The 20,105-nt window shown below is 33.5% G+C and overlaps 3 protein-coding genes, 1 long non-coding RNA gene and 1 pseudogene across 11 annotated transcripts in view; 3 read left to right on the top strand and 2 right to left on the bottom strand.

Annotated features, from left to right (window-relative positions):
• LOC112717471 (uncharacterized) overlaps window positions 1-2,579 on the top strand; it is a 28,279-nt gene extending 25,700 nt beyond the window's left edge. Inside the window, exons 7-8 of the mRNA XM_025769489.3 lie at window positions 497-1,477; window positions 1,690-2,579. Coding sequence (XP_025625274.2) covers window positions 497-1,477; window positions 1,690-2,517 — 1,809 coding nt within the window. The 3' untranslated portion in view covers window positions 2,518-2,579. The remainder of the gene's footprint in view (window positions 1-496; window positions 1,478-1,689) is intronic.
• A 1,809-nt stretch (window positions 2,580-4,388) lies between these two features.
• Window positions 4,389-7,784, top strand: LOC112715500 (uncharacterized). Its single transcript, XM_025767278.3, has 3 exons — window positions 4,389-5,270; window positions 6,035-6,775; window positions 6,885-7,784. Exons 1-3 carry the CDS (start codon window positions 4,479-4,481, stop codon window positions 7,782-7,784), a joined length of 2,433 nt encoding a protein of 810 aa, XP_025623063.2. The 5' UTR covers window positions 4,389-4,478.
• A 2,533-nt stretch (window positions 7,785-10,317) lies between these two features.
• On the bottom strand, window positions 10,318-13,762 carry LOC112715499 (fibrillin protein 5 homolog; annotated as a pseudogene).
• LOC112715498 (uncharacterized) lies at window positions 13,761-17,974 on the top strand. Of its 8 annotated transcripts, none has more exons than XR_011866542.1 (4): window positions 14,200-16,563; window positions 16,678-16,839; window positions 16,977-17,046; window positions 17,394-17,974. XR_011866542.1 is itself a non-coding variant. In XM_072204755.1 (4 exons), exons 1-3 carry the CDS (start codon window positions 16,018-16,020, stop codon window positions 17,019-17,021), a joined length of 753 nt encoding a protein of 250 aa, XP_072060856.1. In that variant the 5' UTR covers window positions 14,336-16,017; the 3' UTR covers window positions 17,022-17,046; window positions 17,394-17,974. The 8 variants fall into 8 exon arrangements, 4 of the variants coding, with proteins under 4 accessions (XP_025623062.3, XP_072060856.1, XP_072060855.1 ...); XR_011866541.1 differs by having other exon boundaries at window positions 16,977-17,060; XM_072204755.1 differs by having other exon boundaries at window positions 14,336-16,563.
• A 1,231-nt stretch (window positions 17,975-19,205) lies between these two features.
• On the bottom strand, window positions 19,206-19,857 carry LOC112715497 (uncharacterized). Its single transcript, XR_003159733.3, has 2 exons — window positions 19,599-19,857; window positions 19,206-19,515 (listed from the first exon to the last, which is right to left on the bottom strand). It is a non-coding gene; the product is annotated as an uncharacterized lncRNA (long non-coding RNA).
• Window positions 19,858-20,105: the final 248 nt, after the last annotated feature.

Genomic DNA, 20,105 nt, shown 5'->3' with positions numbered 1-20,105 from the left:
TATTTCGACATGCACTATATTCAATTGAAAATTTTTATTCATATTCTCAATGTTTTTAATTTCATTATGAATCGTATAATTTTTTACTTATATATATATATATATATATATATATATATATATTGTAATTTATATTAACACATCTATCTTTTTTGATTTTGATTTTACTTAAGTTATTTTAAATTTTCTGTCGAAGAATTTCATATATTCTAATTCTTTGCTAACATATTGGATTCTCATGTCCAAGTTTTCATGAGCAAAAGCATTTTTTCTTATTTTCAGAATAAATAACTTAACAAAAGCTTGTATGTATATATATATATATATATTTTTTATAACTAAACCTTTATAACTAAAATAATTCAATGACAGTAATTTTCTACAATTAAACAACTTATTTCTGTAGGAAAATAATTCAGTGACAATAATTCAATGACATACAGTAGTTTCAAAAGCAAAGAAATGATCCTTTTTTCTTCTCGCAATCATTTTATAGGTTCGTTTGGAACTTTCAAATTATCCAGAGTTAAAACAACAATGGTGTGACAAAACCTTGGTGCAAGTGAACAGGTTTCAGAATATAAAATCTTTGGTTGTGAAGAGATGTGGTTATCTTGTGCATGTAATTCCATCTCATTTGCTTCATTGCTTTAAGAATTTGGAAGATCTGCAAGTATCCGATTGCGATGAAGTGCAAGTCATCTTTAATATGGATGAGAGTAACAATAAGCAGGTGACAAAAGCAATGGGGTTGTCTCGTTTGAAAAAATTATCTTTAGAGAATCTACCAAATTTGGAACATGTATGGGACATAGATCCCAAAGGAATTATTCACTTTCAAGCTCTGCAAGATTTGAACATTGATATATGTGATAGTCTTGAGTATGTGTTTCCAATATCCATTGCTAAAGACCTCGCCATGAACAATCTTTCAATAAAAAACTGTGAGCAGTTGGTAAAAATATTTGCACAGGAGAAAAGAACATCAAAATTGAATGCCAATAAGGTCCTAAAAGCAATGGGTATGTTCCGTCTGAAAAATTTGTCATTAGGAAATCTACCAAATTTGGAACATGTATGGGACAAAGATTCAATTGAAATTATTCACTTTTCTGCTCTGCAAGATTTAAGCATTAACAAATGTGAGAGTTTGAAATATGTGTTTCCAACATCTATTGCTGAAGACCTTGCCATGCTGAATAATCTTTCAGTAGAAGACTGTGAGAAAATGGTAAAAATCTTTGCAGAAGATAAAAGAACTTCAGAATTAGGAGACACCAAAACATTTGAGCTTCCTTCTTTGACTTCACTAGTGCTAAGAGAGGTGCCAATGCTCAAATACTTTTATCCGGGACTACAAAAGCTTCAATTTCCGAAGCTAAAAGAACTATATATACAAGTCTGTAAATGGATGATACTCAATTGTCAAGAGGCAGAGGCTTTTGTAGATCAGCAGGTTCTACTTCCAATCCAGCAGGTACTTCTTATAACGATTTTATAATTTTATAGCAATTAATAGAATACAAAAAATAAGTTGCAGAAATTATTTCTCTCCCATAAAATTTTCAAAAAAAGTAAGAAATAAAGAAATCAACTTTCTATATGAATTACATTATTTATTCAGTATTAGATCTCCAAAGTAATTTATTTTGTTCTTAAAACGAGTCCATTGATTGTGTTGCTTGTTAGGTTAATCTCCTATTTCAGAGCTTGGAGAAATTATCATTTGATATGAGAGGCGCCAAGTTGACTTGGGAAGTAAAATCTCGAAAACTTGAATTTGAAGAGTCAGAAGAAGAGGTGCTATTTGAGGAAAAACCTAAGGCTGATGATGTTGAACTCCTATCGCATCTCGATCTCAAAGGGTTAAGCATCTCTTTTCTTTTTAAACTCAAATCCATTGGTTTGGAGCACTCTTGGATACACCCCATCCTTCATAATATCCAAACATTGGAAGTGAAGTGGTGTTGGCATATAAAGAACTTAGTAGCAAGCAAGGTGTCTTTCTCTAGTCTGACGAAATTGGTTGTAGATTATTGCTATGGTTTGTTGTATGTGTTCACATCTTCAACAGCAGAAAGTTTGAGTCAACTCAAGCATATGGAGATAAGCAATTGTAGTTCAATGCGAGAGATAATATGCAAAGAGGATGATGAATCTAATGAGAACATAATATTTGAGCAGCTTCAGGTTTTGCATCTTGAAGAGCTGCCAATGCTGAGATGGTTTTACTCAGGCAAACGTACTTTGTGTTTTCCATCATTGCAACACTTATCCATCGTTGGCCGCACACTCTGGAGGATGACAACATTCTGTCCCCACATCCACATAATGAATCTAAATTCAGTCAAGTTGCGCTCAGGACAAAGCTATAAACCATATGAAGTCCAATGGGAAGATGATGTTGATACCACCATTCGCAAAATGAATAACAAAATAGTACCTCTTTTATTCTTTCAAAGTAAAAATGTCCCTCATATTATAAACTACATAATTGGAATGATAGACAAAAAATAAACAAATTCCAGGTTTAGTATATTATATATATAAGGAGAGGTTATAATATTTTATTTGATATAGATGCTCTTTGCTTTTATATATTGAAATGTTATATAACAACTTTACTTTCATAAGGAGAGGTTACAATATTTTTGAAATTCTATGACTTTATTCAGTTTTCATTTGACTTCCTTTATAACTTTTTTATCATTATATTTTTGTAACTTGCAGGATCTTAAAAAATTACGTATTACATGTAAATAATTATGACACTATAAAAAAATAAATGTTTTTTTAAATTCTTATAATAATATTTAGTGCGTGGAATAAAAATTCAACTATAAACATTTTAACTTAAATGATTTATCATCTAATTAAATCTATATGATATCATAATGGAATTTGTCGCATAAAATCAAAATAAAAGATATGTCATGATATATTGGAAGATTATTTATTTTAGTAATTTTCATTACTAACACAATACTTATCTATTATATAAATATTGAAAGAAGTTTGATATACAAAATTTTCATTATATATATATAGTTATTTGTAAAATTTAAATATAAAATCTCTTAGTTAAAAATAAAAGAACTTACCATCTAAACTAATATTGTGTTTATTATTTTTACACAGAATAAATAAATAAGAGGGTGGATTAAATACACTAGTTACAAACTTAGACTCGCATAACATTGAAGTAATATTAGAACATTTCAATAAGATGCCGTTAAATAATGAATGACATTAGCAAGACGAATCCTAGTAGCATCTTTCTATTTTAAATTTGAATTTATATAGGTGCTTATGAGAAATAACTTTCAAGAGAACCAAACAAGGAGTAATTAAGTTTCTTGTTTTCACGTGTAGATTGGTCTCAGAGAAAGCCTATATTTTCAAGACATGTGGCGTGTCTCAATGCCAGTTCCTGAAGCATACTTCCGTAATTTGGAGTCCCTAATTGTGCATCGATGTGATTTTTTATTCGAAGTAATACCTCTTCATTTACTTCCTTTTTTAAATAACATGCGAAAATTGCAAGTTCAAAAATGTAGTTCTGTGAAAACTATATTTGATGTGAAATGCATGACAAAAGACAAGACACTCCTACCAGTTAAATTTTCACTGAAGGAGTTGGTATTAGAAAAGCTGCCGGATTTGGATAGCATTTGGAATGAAGATCCTGACAGGGTACTCGACTTTCAACTTATACAACAAGTGCATGTTGATACATGTAAAAGACTTGCAAGCTTGTTCCCAAAATCAGTAGGCAAGGATCTTGTCAATCTTGAAAATCTAGAGTTGAAACATTGTAAAAGCTTGGTGGAAATCATTGCTGGGATTGAAACAATGCCAGAAAGAGCAATTTCAAACCTTATTAAGTTCCCACGTTTGACTTCATTGATACTGTTGGATTTACCAAGTTTCAATTGTTTTTACTGTTCATTGCATTGTGTCTTGTTGAAGGCACCGAATGGTCATGATGATCCGCAAATTGAGGACCAAATCTCTTTCAAAGAGGTACTTATTAATCATGCGATTGCTTTATATTTCCTACATGAGACTACCAATGGTAAATATGTTAAAAAATCTTGTAATATGGATAATGAATTGTGTTGTATGACAGTGCCTATAAATTCTTCTTACTGTATGATTTATATGTAAAAATAATGTACTTTATATTTTCTTTTATCTTTCTTCAAAATATATTGGTGGACATGTCTTGCGATCAGCATCACGAGTCTATATATTCGTTCCCACTTCCAAAAACAAAATTATCAATTATATAAAGTATTTGTTGTGCTATAGCCTATATTTTTCTCTTGTATGGTGTTCATTCTTATAATTTTAATAATATAAGCTTAAGTCCATTTGGTTTAGTTATTTCTCTAACAACTTGAATTGATGGCCTCATTTCCTCTGTCCAGGTTACTCCTAAATTGACCAACTTGTTGTTTGGTGAAAGAGAAGCGAAGATGATTGGACATGAAGAATGTGATGGAAGCCACTTTGGCGACACAAATGTTTCTGATATGCAGGGTTTTAATGTTGAGCTTGAGTCTGATGAACTTCCATTTCTCCAAAAGGTGTCCTGTATAAAAACTCTCCAACTGAAAAATAGTTCAATCAAAGAGATATTCTGCTCTAAAAGGCCTAGTTTGGATTGCACCCAATTTCTACCACATCTTAAGGAATTGAAGTTGGCTTCTCTTTCTGAACTAATTTCCATAGGATTTGAACGCTCTTGGATACGAGAATCATCAATTCTCAAAACTCTGGTAACCTTAGAAGTAAAAAGCTGCTCTGGTTTAACAAGTTTAGTTTCTTCTCCTGTATGTTTCTCCAATCTGACGCATTTGACTGTATCTGAATGCGATAGCATGATATATTTGTTCACATCTGCAACAGCTAAAAGTTTGTCTCAACTCAAAGAGATGAAAATATCTAATTGTAAATCCATGCAATGGATCGTGTCTAATGAAGGAGAAGAATCAATTCATGATGAGATAGTATTTGAGCAGCTGCAAGAGTTACAACTTGAGAGTTTAAACAACTTTAGAAGATTTTATAATGGGGGTTTTACCTTAAGCTTTCCATCATTGGAGAAATTGAAAGTGATTGAGTGCAACAGCATGGAATCTTTCTGTGAAGGTACCATCAATACAAACAAGTTATCAGAAGTAGTAGTCTTTGTTATACTTGGAGATGATAGAATCCCATTGGAAGTTGATCTCAATTTTACCTTAAGAAACAATTATAAGACAGAGGTATGTATGTATTTATTTTTTTCTTTCTTACTTTTCCTTTAAGAGACAAACTTTTTCAATACATTTTAAGTGTTTACAACAACAAATATTAATTTGTAACGAGAAAAAATTACTTACTTTACCAAACTTTATTCTTTAACTGTCAGAATTCGTATCGTAACTTGAATTAGCGTTGATCGACACAGTTTTAGTCAAGTGATATGCTATATATATAGCACGTTTTTAATATGCCGACCTATATCCGATGTTGGATTAAAAACAGATATGATGTGCATCATTATTGTTGCAAAATTTCCATTAATTTTACATTGGATGATATAATTTTTACACAATTTGCACAAATATTTTATATATGTATTAATAATTTAACAATTGAGAAGAATTGTATTGTATAAATTTTTAAATGAATTATTCCTCCACCTCTTTTGATTTCTTTCTGTTTATGTATAAATGTGTGGAAGGGTTTTAGTTAGAATAAAAAGATTATAAGAGAATTAGAAGAATATATTTAAGTAGTTAAATTTTGTATAAATACTCAAGATATAAAGCAAAAAATTTATGTGATAGTTTTAACTGATGATATGACTTTTTTAAGTGAAAATTAGAAAAATTTATGAAGATGTAAGATGTTTAATTTCTAAAAAGGATGTAATGAAAAATGTATACGTAATGAGAATTAAAGTTAGATCAAAATACTAGATTTTGTGTAGTCAATTAACATGTGGACCGATTAATTTAACATTTTCGTTATATTTCATGCACAGGTTGCAACATTTGTGAGGGGAATAGAGGAATTGAAGCTCAGTGAACACCCAATGATACATGGAATATGGAATGGTCCATTTCGAGTTCCATCCTTGTGCTTCATCAGATTGAAGATCTTGATTGTGGAAAGATGTGAATTCACGTCTATTGTAATACCCTCTCACATACTCAGTTTGCTATGTAAATTGGAAGAGTTGGTAGTGCGACAAGGTGATTCTGTGAAAGCAATATTTGAAGTGACACATGAAGTGAAAAACACAAAGATCAATTCTTTAAGGTCCAGCTTGAAGAAATTGACTATTGAGCAGCTACCAAATCTTGAACATGTTTGGGATTCAGATCCTACTCAACAAATTAGTTACTTTCAGAGCTTTCAAGCAGTGTACGTGCATGGATGCAACAACCTTCAAAGCTTGTTTCCAATATCTGTAGCTGAAAATCTGAATAAACTTGAGAAACTGGAAATAACCGAGTGTGATAGATTGGTGGAAATTGTTACAAAGGATGAAGTAGTTGTTGAAGGAGCTCCTAAAGAGTTTGCATTGCAAAGCATGACCACCATAAAATTGTGGTCTTTGGCAGAATTGAAATGTTTTTACCCTGCTCCGCACAAGCTAGAATGCCCCAAGCTAGAGGAAGTGCACTTATTCCACTGTGAAAAGTTGAAGACATTCCAATTTGAGTCTCAGAAATTTCAATATCCACAAGCAGAGAATGAAGCCATTTTCTTGCCAGAAAAGGTTTCATGTCTTGTTAATCTTTATGACATTAATACATGCATGTCTTATTGATTATTTTGACTATCATTTATGTAGTATGCTGAATTGATAATATTTTTTTCCCTTGTAGGTAATCCCGTACTTGAAGTTTCTAGCCGTCAGCAAGGAGGAGATCATGATGATGTTGCATGTGAACAACCTTCCAAAATTAGAAGCTCTTCAATTGCAATGTTTTCATGATGATTCAGATACTTTAGCATATGAATTTCTTCAACGGCTGCCCAACATAGAAAAGCTCGTTGTATGTTGTAGCTCTTTCAAAGAGATATTCTGCACGAAAAGACCTACCATGGATTGTGTCAAAGAAATTATTCCACAAGTGAAGTGTTTTCAGTTGAGTTCCTTGTCTCAGCTGAGTTCCATTGGGTTAGAGCATTCTTGGGTGCAACACATTTCTGAAAATATTGAAAAATTGCAAATAGACAAGTGTCATAGTTTGAGGAGCATAGTACCAAGCGAGGTATCGTTCTCGAGCCTGATAGAGTTGAACATATCAGAATGCAATGGACTTGTGAATTTGTTCACACCTTCAACAAGCAGAACTCTGCATCAGCTGAAGAATATGTCCATAGAAAACTGTGAATCACTGAAAGAGATTGTGTCTGAAGAAGAAGTAGAAGAGTCATCAGGGCATGTAGGAGAGGAGATAATAGTATTTCATAAACTGAAAACTCTGTCCCTTCGCTCTCTACCAAACCTTGGAAGGTTTTACAATGGCAACATTGGGATAAAATTTCCATCCTTGGTTCATTTGTTGCTAATCGATTGCAGCAAGATGGAAAGTTTTTGTGCAGGTACAGTATCTGTGAACAGGTGGATGGAAGTTCAATTCAAGGACGAAGAAGATACTGAAGTCGACCCGTTTGATGAAGATACTGAAGTCGACCCGTTTGGAGAAAAACATGCGTTCTTGGTTGAGGGTGATCTCAATTGCGCTGTACGGAACGTATTTGAAGGGGTATGTATTTAATTCCTTTATCCTTTTAGTCCATGTTTTGATGAGATTAAATAAAGCTTACTTCCTGAAATTTATTAAAAGAATTAGCTTTGTTTTATAAGCTAGGAAGCAAACAGAAAGGGATACTCATTCTACAAAATCATGTATACAGAATATGTAAATACCCTAAATATCAACCCCTGTTAATTAGGTCTCTTCTGCATGCATCCTGTATGTTTTCCTGTGGGACCTAATCACCTACAAACCAGAAAGACCAGAAAAGGAAAAGATTACCAAGTTAAATGTTTTGCATTTTGCATTTTGCTCTTATTCATAATTCTCATACCCACTTCAGAGATTTATGTAAGGGACATGCATCATATTCCTTCTCTCTTCTATTATTGTACTACTTGTTCATCATACATTTTACTTGGTTACTAGCTAGTATTAAAACTCCTTTAATTAATTAAAATAGTATTTTAATTTCACTTTACTTGTTCATCATATTCTTCACTTTACATTTTTCCAATGATTTTATAATACAATTTGTGAATCATGCACTTAATGCAAATTCTAAAACTGTGAACACTTCAACCAAACTTTGCAATGTTGTTCAATCTTCCCCTTTCTCTCCCTCTCCCTCTTTCTTCTCTTGTTAGAAATGTAGAGGGAAAATTCATAAGTTTAAAGCTTGTTTTAATTTAAGTATAAAATAAACTGTATTTTATTTATCAATAATTTTGTCTTTCTAGTAGACTTTAAATTAAAGTGAAGTATCACATTACATTAAATTTTAATTTTACTGCTACTAATAAAGTTTAAATTTTTCGTTTTTATTTATCTTTCTTCAAACTGACACAATTATATTAACAGTTCTATTAGAGAAGTCCAATTCCGAAGATGGAGTTAAAGACCAAAAGGCAACACCAAGCCATATCAAAGGAGTTGATGAAGAGAAAAGATTCGTTGTCACTTTGTCAGTTGCAATTTGATTTGTTTTATATTATAGTTGTTTTAAAAAAATCCAAAAAAAAAATAAAAAATGCAAAAAAAAAAAATGCATGTGTGGTGTGATTGTAAGTCATCAAAAAAAAAAAAAAAAAAGAGAGAGAGTGCCTGTCTAGTGTGGTTATAAGTTAAAAAAAAAAAAACATTAATGAGGTGTTAGGTGTGTGATTGTAATTGATGGTGGATTATAACAGTGTATTGAAGTGTAGTATTACTTATGTTACTTTGTTTATTACTTTGAACAGTTTTTTTTTTAATCTCCTTAAAAACGATGGTTTGTATTCCATTGTCAGTTCAATGTTACGGGTTTGTATTTTTTGCTTTTAACATTTTCTATTTGTTTTTTAAGAATTTGAATTTCTTTTTAAAAGTGAAAACATTTTTAATTCTTTCTCTTTTAAGAAAGAAGGCTAAAGGCCCTCAATGTTTATTTCTTTTAACATCAAACAATCTCATTCCACACCATATTTCTCTATTTTCCTCTCCTCACTACATGTCTACATGACTAGTAAAATTAAAGGAGGAGTCACCATTTTATTTATATTTGGACAAATAAAGAAATCAAGTTCTTTTCTAATAATTTTGTTCTTCACAACAGCTCTACTGTGCATGAAACTCTCCTAAATTTTATTAGATGGAGCATAAAAGATAGATTTAAACTAATTATTATTTTATTTACGGTATTTCATACATTAAGATTATACATATTTTTTTGTCATGGAGTATGAAAACTATGAAACTTAATTTCTTTGTTTTTTTTTTTCCTTTACACAGAGTGTATGAAACTTATCCATAACAATAACATAAAGCATGAATGTATTAACAACATTATTGATAATAAAGACATTTCACTCACCGTATAAAAATATATCTTTGGTGTTTCATAAAATTTTATTCTTCTTCTGTAAATTTTTTTTATTATTCTACTTTGATAAATTTGATACAAGTTTGATCATTTTATTGATTGAGTATTTAATTAAAAAAAGATATGAATTAATATGTATGAATATAATACATGATGATTGATTTAGTAATTGATTTTTTTATATGTGCATAGTATTTTTTGTTTAAAATATAAAAGAGAAAATAAAAAAATAAAATATATAAGCAATGCAAACAATTAGAAAAAATAAATCAAAGGAAAGTAAACCCCGTTTTGCAAGAAAAATTTTATTTTGATGGTATTTCCCTTAATTTTCAATACCTCAGTTAAATTGTTTTTGTAATTACCACATCTATTTTGAAAAGGAAAAGATTAATTAGAAAATTAGATGGATTCTTTAACAAAATTTTAATATTTAAATGTTTAGATATAGATCAGAATATGTCCTACACGTGTTTTCTTTTAGACGAATTTTCGGTAATAATTTTTCCAAATTGAAGGATGTGAGAAGGTAATTAAATCATGATTTAAGAGCAAAATAATGAATGTATGTGGACGTTAATCTTTGGATGTTTTGAAATAAAGAAATAGAATAATGTTAAGGGGAATGCTCCCACACAGTTGCAGAAAATGTCTTTTTATAAAGACACCTACGTGTCGTCATATTATTGGACGTTTTTAGTGAATTGGTTTTTTTTTTAATTTTTTAATTAACCAAAATAAAACCAGTTTCAATATTTAAAATCCGGCTAGACCGACCGGTCTAACCGGTTCAATCAAAAACCAACTTGTAAAAAGGTCTGATCCACTTTCCAAACCCACCCCTTTCCCCTAACAGCCACCCATTTTCCCTAGCACCCACCCATTTCCCCAATACGTGAATCATACATATATCACTATCACCTGAAGCACCTTCCAAACTCACCCTACCAAAACCCTAAGTTCTCCCTGCAACTGTTCTGCCGCGGTGCCACCGCCGTCCGTGCTGTCGGCGCCTTTGCTTCCTCTCTCCTAGTTCGACGTCCTCCTTTTTCCTGTCCCCGTCCTCTCTGGATTCTCTCGAACTTGGAGCAGCTCGCCGCTGTGTTGCCATTCGCTGTCGTCTCGCCGGGCGCCGTCCATGTCGTTGTCGAAGGTTAGTGGCACTGCCTTCACTTCAGTTCTTCTCTTCCTTTTATGCCCTGTTGTTGATTTTTGAATGTGACGTTGTTGATTTTTGAATGTGAAACTGTGACTGGGTTAATGGAAAATCAAATAATTGATTTTGTGCTGTTGCTCTTTTTTTAATTCCTGAAGCTTCTGTTGAAATTTTCTTGCTGCTGCTAAAAATAGAAATCAAATCATTACTGAAATTTTTGTTTAGATTTATTGATTTTAGGTTTAGTGTGATTAGGGATTACTTGTTACTGATTTGTAACGATTGTTGCTGAATGCTAAAAATGAAAAATCAAATCAAGTGTTGTTTGCCTGAATCTCTTGGTCTCAGTTTGTATGTCCATGAAGGGCTTCTTCTCCATGTTTTCTTTTTCGCATTCCAAAATCCTTTGCCTCCTCACCATCGCCATCGCTGCCACCTTGTCCTTTGGTTCTTGGTGTTTCGCCTCTTCCTGCACGAAACCTCTGTATAAGTTAGGGAATGTTCCGCAGTGTGGACTCCAAATTTTAACTTTGTAGGGAGTACAAGGCTGTCCAAAAGATTTTACTCAGGGAACACTTATTCAAAACGCAGTTGAAGCATAAAAAAGTAAATAACTAAACAAAGCATGAAGCAAAGATCATAATAAACCACACTCAAAAGCCTTCAAATATAGGGAAAAAAACAACACAGGAAAAAGAAAATCTATGAATAAACTATAACAACCAAGTCTTGTCCAGTAGATGTCTAGATGAGTCAGTTTTGGCCCGATTTGATAAAACTTTAACTTTTCAAGATTTGTATTAGCTATGTTTGGTAAATCAAAATAAAAGTAACTTTTAATATGCATAAGCTACAAAAAAAAGCATTTGGTAAAATTACTTTACCATTAGTGAGTACTAATACTCGCAATGCAACAGTAGTTATAATCAACATATCACAAATTTTCACCCCTAGTTTTATCAAGGAAAAAAAAAGGGGATAAAATACTTAAAAATGGATTAATAAAAATATACATGTCTAACTCAAACCTATCGAGTTATGTTAAGATGACATAACCTTTTTAAACTCATCTTTAACTCCTTATTCATTCACTAAAGGATGGATGAAGAGTGAATCCACCATCAAAGCAAGTTCCACACTCTATCTTATGATGATGTAGTGATGAGTCAAAGTATGAGTTTTTAAAAATTGTCACCCCAACATTTATCGTAAATAAAATACTACTTAACCTTGAGGATTACGACTTCTATCTTCAATTTTTTCCAGCACAAAGATATAATCCCTTGTTGTCCCTTCCAATCCTCATGGTGTCACCAACATATCTATGAGAAAGATTGAAATAAGAAACAACAAGAATTTTCATCAATGATAGAATAATGATAGAATAAAAGACAGAGAAAAACAAGCGTGTTTCACAGCCCTTTAGTTTGTCCATGATATGATCTTAGGATACGTGATTTTCAACCATCCCTCTGGATTGAAGATGCCCAACAGAAGATTATAGTTTTTCCGGAATACATGCATCAACTGTGAATGCAAGGAAGAAAGTAATTTGAACTTGGAAAAATCAGACAAATATTCAAATCCGATTAATTAGGCTAGAGAAAAAATGCAGTATCTAATAGCATTACCTGATCAAGAGTAATGGTAGAGCTTTCAAACTTAATGTCAACCCTCTGTGAATTTCAAGTATTATCCAATTAGGTAGTTACTCAGCAGCAATAGTTATAGATTACAGAGAAATGAATTAAGATTGGTCAAACAAGAGGGTAGAGCTTTAACTGTTGTTGAAGCAATCTTGAAAGAAGCCTCAATACTAAGCTGTCCTGACAACAAACTCAACTCCTTTGCACTGAACTCGACCACGTTAACCGCTTTGCTCTCCATTTTAGAATCAAATGACCAATGCTCAAACTCAGTAGATAAAAGTTACAAAGATGAAATACTGGAAACACAGTTTGCATCTTCTAATGTCAAAGTTATATACAATCTCTCTACTCAAAATTCTGTAGTTTGTACCTTGGCTATGTCAATGGTTTGAAAAAAACTCATCCAATGAGATAAAGTCTCTGAGGCCTATCTTGGTTCTCTTTGATCCCAGAATTGTGATTGTGCTATAAACAAGCCTCCAGCACCCAGCCACCTTCCATGTAATAGAAATTATTGATAGGGATAGATCATAAATTGCAATCACAATCAGATATCAGATAATTTAGGCAGAGTTGAAGTTACCTTGTCTAGTTCTAGAGTTGGCTCTGGAGTTGGATTCTGAGATTCTAGCTGCTGCACCAAACTCTCAATTTCAAATTTCTTGGAAGATGGGAGTCCAAAAATCCCCCTGTTGATTCCTTGAAACATATTGTTTATTGCATTTGATTTCAAACATATCACATACCCTTTCTGCATTGCATTGTTAAACAATGCTAAAAGCTTATAATGAGAAAGAAAAAGAAAAAGTAGATTCAATATTGTTGAAATGGGATACCTTCCACTGCCTGGTAAAGCTCCCTTTTCTTCTCAGCAAGTGTGTCATCCTTAACCAAGCCTGAGCCAAAGTTTATTTCCCCAACTTTAACTATGGTGAAGGGTCTAAACCAGAGAGGTCTGTCACCAATTCTCATGGTGTTCATCCTTGAAAGATTCTCAGGCGGAGCCAATATTTGAAGCTTCATTATATCCATGGTTCTAAAAATCACAGGACTCACATGACAAGCAGCCATTAAAGAAGATTTAACTATAAGAGACAGAAAATGAAGCACAGGATATGATCATGGCCTGACCCTGCACGCGCCTCTATCTTGTTTTTGTTGATAAAGACTGTAGTTCCTATTATTAGTGCCATCATTTTTGCTCTATCGAAACAGTGAACATGCATTTAGAGCAAGGTTGCGGTTTGTGGATAAGGCTCTTGAGACATGTGGTTCAGAAATCAGAATCATTATATAGCATTATGTGGTCCACGAGATACCTTATCCTTTGGTCTCTCACTTGCCGAACTCATTAATTAGTAATATATATTGAGTTATTAATTATTTGGCTGATGAACTTTAGGTAAAGTTATTATAGGAAGTAATAGATCTAAATTAAATTTGAAAATAGTGCACGGTGTCTCTCTTATTTCATAAAATGTAGTTATCAATGACAGCTTGCTTAATGGGACCACACATTCTGAAACATAATGTAATAACTAATAATATCATCAAGACATTGATATATATTATAATGTTGATGATCACTTTACGATGATTGTGATACATATAGCATATATTAGGCATGCATTACTATATTTTTTCATGGCCTGTATCCAACTGTATCACGCTTCTTACTTACCCATTTTTTTATTGTGAATTAGAAATTAAAGTAAGAGAGAAACCTCTTCAATTGCTTGTCTCTTTCTACGTGTACATTATTTGATACAACATAGCAACCCAATCTTCGTGATGTCTCCTCCTAACTCCTAAGTCTTAACTTCTATATATACCATGCCTTACTCTTCTACTTGCTCATATATATCTAGCTATAGTTACGAGTTATTACTTATTACTATATCATTAGAGTGCAATGGATGTTGACTCGGAACCACTCAGTTCACAAGACAACGTCGAAGATCCCATGATGACTAGTGTGGAAGAAAATGTTAACTGCACTTGTGATTGTGGTGGCAGCAGTAGTAAGTGTGTGACTGTGACGGCCGATGATATTATAAACCAGACTTTTGAAACATCAGATGCAGCTTATAACTTGTATGTACGTTATGCGAGGTGTCTCAGGTTTGGAGTTCGCAAGGGTGATACAGCACGTGGAAAAGATGGAACACAGCGTAGAAGGAGGTTTTTTTGCAGCAAGGAAGGAAAAAGAGTCGAGAAATACATATCTAGTTTGAGTAGGAAGCGGGAGCATAGAGCGCTGACTCGCACTGGTTGTGAAGCCATGCTTGCGGTGTATCTTGACACTAAAACTTCGACTTGGAGGGTTAAAAAATTAGTCGAGAAGCACAACCACGATCTTGTCCCACAATGTTTGGTACACCTAATTCCAAACCACCGAGGGTTGACTGAGCCACAAAAAGCTCAGGCGAATACCATGCATGATCATGGTCTTCCAACCTCTAAAATAATGGGACTAATGGTAGGCCAAGCCGGTGGTTATGCCAATGTCGGGTTCACAAAGAAGGACCTAGATAATCACTTTCAAAGAGCTCGTCGTGCAATGCTCATTGGTGGGGATTCCAATGCGACCATTAGCTATCTACTTGGGAAAGCAGATGTCGACCCGATGGCCATGACAAGGTACAGTGCTACTGATGAAGGTCGGCTGGCAAATTTATTTTGGGCAGATGGCATTTGTAGGTCCGATTATCAGTGCTTTGGAGATGTGCTTGCATTCGATACAACCTACCGGAAGAATAAGTACAGAAGGCCCTTGGTAATCTTCTCAGGTTGTAACCATCACCGCCAAACATGTATATTTGGTTTTGCCTTGGTAGAGGACGAACGGACTGCAACATATACGTGGTTGTTGCAAAACTTTCTAGAAGTCATGCTGAACAAGTCTCCTAGTGTTGTGGTCACAGACGGTGATGAAGCAATGAAGGCAGCAATTCGAGAAATCTTCCCGGATGCAACTCACCGATTATGTGGTTGGCACATTCAGAAGAATGTAACGGCAAACATAAAAAACAAAAATTTTTCCAACGACTTCAGAAGATGTTTGTATGCTCCATGGCATCCGGAAGAATTTGAAGAATATTGGGAGAATATGATAAAAAATATGGGTTGGAGGAAAATGAATGGGTTCTAAGTGAATATGAGAAGAGGAAAAGTTGGGCAAGCGCTTACTTGAGGGATAAATTCTGTGCTGGATTTAGAACAACATCAAGGTGTGAGGCAATAAACAACTTCATTAAGAGGTTTATTGGCATTCGCCAAAGTCTTCTAGAGTTGGTCCAAAATCTTGAACATGCTCTTAGGGACTATAGAAACAATGAATTAGTTTCTCAATTTAAGACGCTGTATGGGGAGCCCGTTCTAACTACTGGGCTAGAAGCGTTGGAGCTTTTTGCTGCCAATTTTTACACTAGGGAGATTCTTGGAGAAGTAAAAAAGGAGATTCAAGAAGTAGTTGCATTAGATGTAATAAATGAGGAAAACATATCAACCACTGTTGTGTTAAAAGTTAAGGAGTGTGACAGGAGACAACATACTTATATCGTACTTTACGATCGCAATACTGAGCATATGGAGTGTGAATGTAGTCGGTGGAGTAGTGAAGGCATTCCTTGCAGGCACATGTTTTGTGCAATGAAAAGGGTAGGTTTACAGAAGTTGCCAGATAGTCTTCTTTTGAGAAGATGGTCGAAGGATGCCAAGAAGTATCTGGATGAAAGTTCTGCTGGAGGCACTACGCAAGACAGAGAAAGAGAATTTTTAATGCGCTATGGCGCATTATCAGTGGCAGCTACGTGGATGGTATTCTTAGGAGTTCAAGATGGTCCTTCTTTCCATGACACTATGAATGAAGTCTGTCGTTGGACCCAAACACTAGAACAAAAATCTGACTTGAAAAGACAAACAACAGATTCTACCACGCCAAACTTTGTTGGTGACCCTTCGGTGGTCAAGACAAAAGGAGCACCCAAGGGGAAAAAGGAAAGGGGTAAACGGAGGTGCACTAAATGCAACAGTGCTGGTCATGTAAAGAATAAATGTCCTGTGAGGAATGACGGTGACGATTTGGGGGATAAGACTGGTAATGGCGCACAAGCTAGCTTTGGTACCAAGGAGGTCAGTGAGATACAATATTGCATTAGTTGTTATTTGATTTAAAATAAACTGGTGACCTCTATGTTGTAGTTATACTTGATAGAATTTTTGACTCCATGTATTAATTTTTCATAGAAGCTTTCCAAGGACCCTATGGCTTCTCAAGAGACATTAGCAGTGCCAAATACAGAAGTAAATGTACCTGTGCAGCAAGAGTCTGGGCTAGGTGATTCAGGATTGATTAATGGCCATGAGAATCCCATCCCACCGTATGGAAGTCATCAGTGGCTATTACAGGTATAAATTTAAAGAGATGAATAATTGCATTGAGAGAAACTTAGTGTTTTGGTAAGTCTTAAACTATTTGAAATCACATTATAATTCGCTGAAGTCATTTTTAATTCTCTCAAATTTATTTGTGATGTGGAGAACAGGTTGTACAACAAGGACATTATTCGAAGTTCAATGGGATGCAGTAGCATGTACTTGTATATACTCATGAGAGTATGGTTTAAGATGTTAGTTAAATTCTTGGATTTTAATAAGACTTTGCTTTGAGGTTGATAAATTTTTAATATTTAAATTTTTAGATATTTATCATAACTTATCATTGTTACACTCGGCTGAAATGTGCAGAAAGTTTCAATAGTTTTTTATTTATATAAGTAAAATCTTATTGATTCTTATTCATGCTAAAATTCAAAAGGGTCTCTTGTACAGTTGCAAAATATACGACTAGAATAGTCTATGCTATACCATTGTAGGTAACACTAGTAGTGAAATCAAATTCTGAACCATAAATTAAACCTCTTATGCCAGCTAATAAATTGCAACATTATTTTTTCCTTCAGGTAATGTCTGTCTAATATGTTAACGTTGTTCAAAGAAGCTTAATTGTGTTCACCTGTTGATCATCCAGTGTGATGTGTCTACGCGCTAATTGTTAGACTTTTCCCTGTGCAAGAATCTGTGCAATATTTTGATGATTTGGGTGCATGACACATTATTTTGTGTAGTCATCTGTGTGCTTGAAGCAGCACGCTTTTGACCTCCTTGAGCTGCTCCTGTTGCAAGCATTTCCAGAACTAGATGATGTATTCAAGAAAGTGCATGAAGAAAATCATAGATTTGGAGAATTCATATCACCAAAGTGAATAGTATAATTTTGCATGAGGTCCGGAGACACAATTGTACATGGAGATATTATGCTTGTGCCTTGTTCTTTTCTTTTATTCTCCTGAAAAAAGAAAAAAAGGTGAATTTTCTGGTGACCCTATTTGTCTTTGCAACCCATCACCTATCTTTTTCTGCAAGTTGATGAGTTGAAGGCAATTTTCCCGTTCATAACTTCGGTTTTGTAATTAGTATTGGCGTCTTGAGGAAACAAAACTGTAAATTTTGAGAATAATGCAATCATTGTAAGTTTTTTTTTTCTTTCGGGCTTGAAATTTCTCAACGCAAGCTGCTGTCTGGTGACCGATGACAGGTATAAAGCACTTACACAAGATATAGCAACATAGTTAGTTATTCTCTTCCCTCTATCGGTCACTCAGCTAAATACAATTATCTCTAATTCTCTATAATTATTATTTTTATAATAGGTGACCTGTTTAATTGAAAAATTTTCAAATATACTTTTAGTCATTTTTAACCGTTAATCTTAATTAGGGGTGATCTTAATTAGGGGTTTTTATGGCCCGTAAGGAACAGGATTTAGTTAGTTCAAATAATTCTAATACTTTATAAGGCCAATTTTAAAGTTATAATTTTATAAGTTTTATATAACATCATTAAAATATTACTATTAAAGATTAAAATTTAATAAATATTATATAACATTTATATCAAAATAAATTATTTTAAAATAAAAATAACATTATATAATATAAAAATATAACACTATTATAAAACATAACTTCACCCAACCAATCTGAGTCAATTCGACAAAATCTTTTGGTTCCAGACTCTTGAATGCCCTATATTCAATATTGTAATTAAAAAAATTATAAATTCTTCTTAAAAAAAAAAGTAAACTACATTTACGTATTGGTAATATTACATACAATAGTTTATTCTTTGGGGCTAAAATCTTAGTTTACTATGTAAACTCCAAAAGGAGCCAAGTTTATATACCATTTACCAAGAACACCCAAAAGCCTAAACTCATTTATCGCTTTCCTTTCTTCTCTAGGTAATACGATTGGATTTCATATATTAACTTGGTTGCTGTGCATTTGGACTTAAGTTTCTAACTTTCTATGCCTAGTGGTCTGAGCTTGTTACAACCAGGTTCTCATTTCTTATATTAAAACCTATGTTGGCTGCTTTAACTAGAGAAAAAACAAGTCAAGCAAAGTAACTAGTGCAGAGGAAAAATATTAGCAGCAAATAAAACTCCGAGACACATAGCTCCACCTGAAATAATTCAATTACACAAATATGCAAAGACATATTACTACAAAATCTAATTATAGATTAGCCACATTCAACATTAGAGAATTTACATTATATGAATCCGCATTGAATCAATCAGTAATCACTTAGACACTTAAGAAAGACTGATCAACACAGTGGAAAAGCGAGGCCTGCGGGAGAAACTACTATGCATGTGTAAGATCAAAGTAGATAAATCAACACAGCTTTACCATACTTCAGAGCAAAAATTTGGATGTAAAAAACTCTCATTAAACAAACACAATGTCTTACAGTATTGATATGTTGAAGAATTATAAAGGTCGAAGGAAATCAAAATTGATAAGTAATGTCTCAATGAACTTTGCCTCAATATAAGTAGCAGACCAAAAAAATTGAATTTTATTTAAAAAAAAAGTTGCTACATTTTCTCTTGCGGGCAGCAGGGAAGGCGCAAGCGGAGCACCGACTCTTCTGGAGATGGAAGCTGCGGCGGCCGCACCTCACACAGAGCGTGTGAGTCTTGTTCCTTCTCTTTCCGAAGCTCCCTGTTCCCTTCCCCTGCACTCACTCATTCAATTTTCCATTCAGATCCAAATTCACATAGAGAGAGAGAGAAAGAGAGAGAGAGGGAAGAGAGTTACCATTGAAGCAGATGCAGAAGAAACCCTAACCCTAGAATGTGGCTGGAAGAGAAACGGCGAAAATAAAGGTTGTTTCTTATATTAATATATGCAAGTTGACGATGACGACAATGAAGTGAATACTGCGAAATACAGTGCAAGTGTAGGTTAGTTTGGCATCAATTTTAGGGTTTTATGGTAACTATACACATGGTTCATATTGTCAATATGCTTTTCTATGGGCTGAGTACAAGAAAATTTCAACAAAAATTTCTTACTTAATTATATATATATATATATATATATATATATATATATATATATATATATATATATTCAGTACCAATTGGCATGTTTGTGCTGGTGCAGTAGCGAGCCATGACTCTGCCTGATAGATACATTGAGCATTGATCTTAGTAGGAAACTCAAGCAGCGGGGTTGAGTTCAAACCATATCGCAGCTACTGCTTTGACGTTAACCAATGTTTTTTTTTGTGTATTTTATTATTTTTTATCTAAAATATCACCT

This window comes from Arachis hypogaea, chromosome 10 (genome assembly GCF_003086295.3).
Source record: "Arachis hypogaea cultivar Tifrunner chromosome 10, arahy.Tifrunner.gnm2.J5K5, whole genome shotgun sequence".
Taxonomy (NCBI): domain Eukaryota; kingdom Viridiplantae; phylum Streptophyta; class Magnoliopsida; order Fabales; family Fabaceae; genus Arachis; species Arachis hypogaea.
This window is presented reverse-complemented; position numbering and strand designations above follow the sequence as displayed.